Source organism: Betta splendens, chromosome 1 (assembly GCF_900634795.4).
Source record: "Betta splendens chromosome 1, fBetSpl5.4, whole genome shotgun sequence".
NCBI lineage: Eukaryota > Metazoa > Chordata > Actinopteri > Anabantiformes > Osphronemidae > Betta > Betta splendens.
In genome coordinates, this window is record NC_040881.3 from 772,328 (window position 1) to 776,736 (window position 4,409).

Below are 4,409 nucleotides of genomic sequence, written 5' to 3' on the forward strand. Positions count from 1 at the left end.
ATTGATGCAAACCTGGCGAAGAAAAACGATTCTGTTCCATGACGTCACTACATACCGTAAAAAACGTACTTTTCAGTCAAGACTCTTCGGTATTCATCACTTATTCATTTTGTATCTTGTTGTGAGCAAGTTGTCATCAACGTTTGCTTTATTATTATTTCAGGTAACACAATTACGTTTCACGTTTTCATGTAGAATAAGTGTAAGCATAACTATGTCTATATAAATTGCACAATTGTTTAGTAGTTATTCCATTTTCCAGACTTTAATTTAATACATATATACATTTTTTGCAGTCAGGCGCCGCTCGGGCAGCTGCTGCTCGAGGATCACGGGTCCTTCCGGGTCCTTCGGGGTCCTTCGTGCCCGGAGTCGCTCCGCCTGCCTCCTCACGTAAACCTTCCACCCGAGGAAAAGACGGTGTTTCACACTAAAGTCCGGACCAGCCGAGCGGGTTGCGGAAGCGATGATGGGCGGCAGGACGAGCGCGATCGCCGCGGGCGTGTGCGGGGCTTTGCTCGTCGGCTACTGTGTTTACTTCGACAGGAAGCGAAGAAGTGATCCGGACTTCAAGAACAGGCTGCGGGAGCGTGAGTGTTGACCTGCTGCTCCTCCTTCGGCCTCGGTGCGGGTTCGGCCCGGTCTGGTCCGGTCCGGTCTACCTGCCCGTCTAACCTCTCTGGGTGTATGTTGTTACGCGCTTGAGTTCCGGTGCCTCCCGTCCGCCACTCGCCAGGCTCCGGTCACAAGTCGAGCTCTTAGAGCCCAGCTGCTACAAAGCCACTAGTTCTGACCCTGCTCAAGTTCATCGGTTGATTCGGCAGAAACTCGGAAGAGCTTCATTTCAAACGTAACAGCTTTGATTCTCTGATTGGCGCTTCATTTTATAAAGCAGGTCTGGGTCAACATCTGTCCAGCTGCCCCAGATGTTTTGGACGCCAGTACGGCTACAACTAACGATTATTTTGATAATCGATTAAGCTGTTGATTATTTTTTCGATTAATTGGGTATTAGAAATAATCAGATAAAAAAGATAAATTATTATTTAATGTTTTGCTTATTAGAAACCCCATATTATGTTTTTTTTATACTAAATTTAGATTTTGACTCTTCAAATCTCAAAGAAAACACAAAATCCACCATTTGAATAATACAAATTCAATATCCAAAATATAAATAAACAAAGCAAGCATAGAGTTTGTTCCAACGTGAAGATCTGCAGCAGCCCTAGTCAACCTGATATACCGGTATATAATCGGAGAAACCCCACGAAGACACGGGAGAACATGTAAACTCCACAGAGACTCCTGGGCTCCTTCTGGCCTCTGAGGCAACAGTGACAACCACTAAAAACCATGCTGTCACATTTTAATGCTGCGGTTACATTTAGTGGCTGGAATCGTGTGTCTGAACAGGGTCGATTGACCTCTGACCTCAATACAGAATCAGCTGCTCCAGAGCCAGCTCACTGGTCCCATGTGTCCATTCAGCCACACGATCAACAGTCATAGTATTTTGCTCTCCTCAGGGTCATCTGCTCTTCAGATAATCCTAACCAGACACTGATCACAAATCATTTGGGACGTAGATAAGAGCTGAGGCTGTAACCAGTGACGTGCGGTCAGGGTAGACAGGGGAGGTGGGGCCTTACCTCACCTGACAAAATACCATAATATGAATACATAATGACATAAAATAGAAATAAATATCTGTCCACTGATCTGTGTTAGAAATTTATTTCCTATACATTTTTCACATTTTCTTAAGTAAAATCGCTGAATATGTGTATTCCCGGCCCTAATATCCAGTGAGTTAGCAAACGAGGTCAGTTAGTTTATTTCCCATCTCAAGATGGAGGAGAATTATGTAAGTCTTAAGGCATTTTTCAAAACTGGACTTTCAGTCAAAACATAGGCTCATAACTGATGGAAGACCAACGCCGGAGCTTAAAGGTTTGCTAAGACCACAAATGGCTTTCAGTTTTCTAAAAAAATAACCAATGACACCAACTTAGATTTTTAAGTAAAGTCAAAGTCTTGTGTCGACATGCAGTCCTGTGTTAACTAAAAGTACGTGTGCTGTGTTAACTAAATAAGGCAGAAGTCCTGTGTTAAACAAAAGCAAAGGCTCATGTTTTTATGTTGTTTGGTCCAGTGGTAAATCCTGTGGTATTTTTTAAAGTCAGAGTTCTGTTTTAAGTGAGTAAAGCGAGTTAAAGCCAGTATCACTGTTTGGTCTCTCCTGTTCCTCTGTTATAATTAAAGTAATTTTGTTTGCCCATAGTCAACGTAAAGATACTCCATTTTATTGTAGGTCTGACTCTGGAGAAGTCAGCGCCTCAGCAGCCATGAACCTCACACCACTGGCTGTGACGTCAATAAAACCTTAGCTGACTGTGCTTGTTGTGTTGCAGGCAGGAGGAAGCAGAAGGCGGCCAAGCAGAGGGAAGGTCTGACAAAGGTGGGTCGTCATGTTGGCCTCTTAAAGGAAAATTGACCAAAACAATGTTGGGTAGTATGTCAAAATGAAGAGACACTCTGTATCCTCCATATTATCTATGCAGGCTGGCAGATTGTTTGCCATGGGCTCACAGACTACAACTAGTGCTTCCTGGTTTTCTCTGTACCTGCCTGAGCAACGGTCGGGTTAAGAGGGGGCGGAGCCAGGCTGGGAGGGGGGCGGTGCCATGTTGCTGGAGTGCAACTTCTCCGTCCGCCATTGTTTTCCTCACATACCCGTACAGCACTAATATTCAATGGTCTGAGGTCCCACTGTAGATTATTTAGAAGACGGCGAGTACTTCAGCACAGTCTGATATTCGTGGTTAGTGTATGAGCCAAAGTACAGCACCGACTAGTTACGGTATGGAGGAGTACGACGCTGCCCGTGAAAGCAAACCACCTGCAATCAATGCCATCTGCCGAGGCGTCTTACGAGAGGAATGAATGATCACTTCTCTGTATAGAAATTATGGAGGAATCTGAAGGAGGAAGAATCCTTTCATTTCTAAATATTACCCGAGGTCGAGGCCCCCATTGAAAATCAGTGAAGTTTTCCTTTTATGTGCTGCTGTCAGCTCATAACTCTGGTGAGCTGATAAGTCATCCAAGCTTTGACAATGCTCTGGGGAATTAAAGGGAGAGTGGGCGTTGGTCAAGTCCTTTAACCACATCCTGGAGGTCTGGCCATTAAATCATCTTGGAAAGTTGTGTAGAAACAAATTTTCAGAGCTGCTTCCTGTTTTGATCCATGACTGTTCTGCAGCTCCCAGACCTGAAGGATGCTGAAGCGGTGCAGAAGTTTTTCCTGGAAGAGATTCAGTTGGGAGAGGAGCTGCTGGCTCAGGGTAACGCCTCCGGTCCGGTTCCTGATTGCTGGTTGGACGTCTTTTACCTAAACACCATGGTTTCTCTCTGCAGGCGACTATGAGAAAGGTGTGGACCACCTGACTAACGCCATTGCTGTGTGTGGCCAGCCTCAGCAGCTGCTGCAGGTGCTGCAGCAGACTCTGCCACCCCCTGTCTTCCAGATGCTGCTCACCAAGCTGCCCAGCATCAGCCAGGTAAAGCCAGGCACATAGCATAGGTCACCATCAACATCTGTGTTAGTTCTGTCACACAGGCCTAGACTGCTACGTCCTAAAGCCCTAAGCCCTGGATGTGCAGTTCAGAATCAGCTGTGGGAGCATAAGAACCTTTTTTTCTGGTCTAGGTTTCAAACCTTCGTACCTGGTCCAGGAACATGTAACTGCTGGGATTCTCCCCTAAACAAACGTGTGATGCTTCTGTTGTTCTGTTCCCACCTTGCAGCGGATCGTGAGCGCACAGAGTCTGAGTGAGGACGATATAGAATGAGATGATAAAAAGCTGCCGCTCGACCCTCGGCCCGGCAGCGTCTCGGCCTCCATCACTATAAGGAGTTAGTTTTTTTTTTAACCCTGCTTTGTCCATCGCAGTCTTTGGTTTTTACATAAGTGAACGTCTCAATTGTAGAAATAAATCAGTCTGGTTTGAAGCATCAGGACGGTGGTGGTTCACACCGTGTCTTCATTCTGCTCATGCTACAGAATATTTATTGTTTATTATCAGTCATTTTCATTTCAGTATAAATGCTTTTTAAAAAGTGACAGATTTTTGTTCATTTTCAAAGATGATGAATCTCTTCAAGACATTAAAAAAATTCAAAGTACAGTCGGAATTTTATTCTTTGCGCTAAACTTAGAGTTTTTTGATCCCATTGAAATATACAGTGCCTTGCAATAGTATTCATCCCCCTTGGCATTTTTTGTGTTTTTTGTGTTTTGGTGCACAGATTTGCATCATATCATTTACAGAACATGCCCACAACTATGAAGACATTTTATTGTTAAGCAAATACCAAATAGGATAAAATAACAGAAAAGTCAATG

General features: G+C 44.4%; 1 protein-coding gene across 2 annotated transcripts; it reads left to right on the top strand.

Moving 5' to 3' along the window:
- The first annotated feature begins 340 nt into the window (after positions 1-340).
- On the top strand, positions 341-4,191 carry tomm20b (translocase of outer mitochondrial membrane 20b). 2 transcript variants are annotated; one of them, XM_029154885.3, is made up of 5 exons: positions 341-590; positions 2,415-2,461; positions 3,266-3,347; positions 3,421-3,563; positions 3,713-3,851. In XM_029154885.3, exons 1-5 carry the CDS (start codon positions 467-469, stop codon positions 3,746-3,748), a joined length of 432 nt encoding a protein of 143 aa, XP_029010718.1. In that variant the 5' UTR covers positions 341-466; the 3' UTR covers positions 3,749-3,851. The 2 variants fall into 2 exon arrangements, with proteins under 2 accessions (XP_029010718.1, XP_029010709.1); XM_029154876.3 differs by having other exon boundaries at positions 344-590; positions 3,811-4,191.
- Positions 4,192-4,409: the final 218 nt, after the last annotated feature.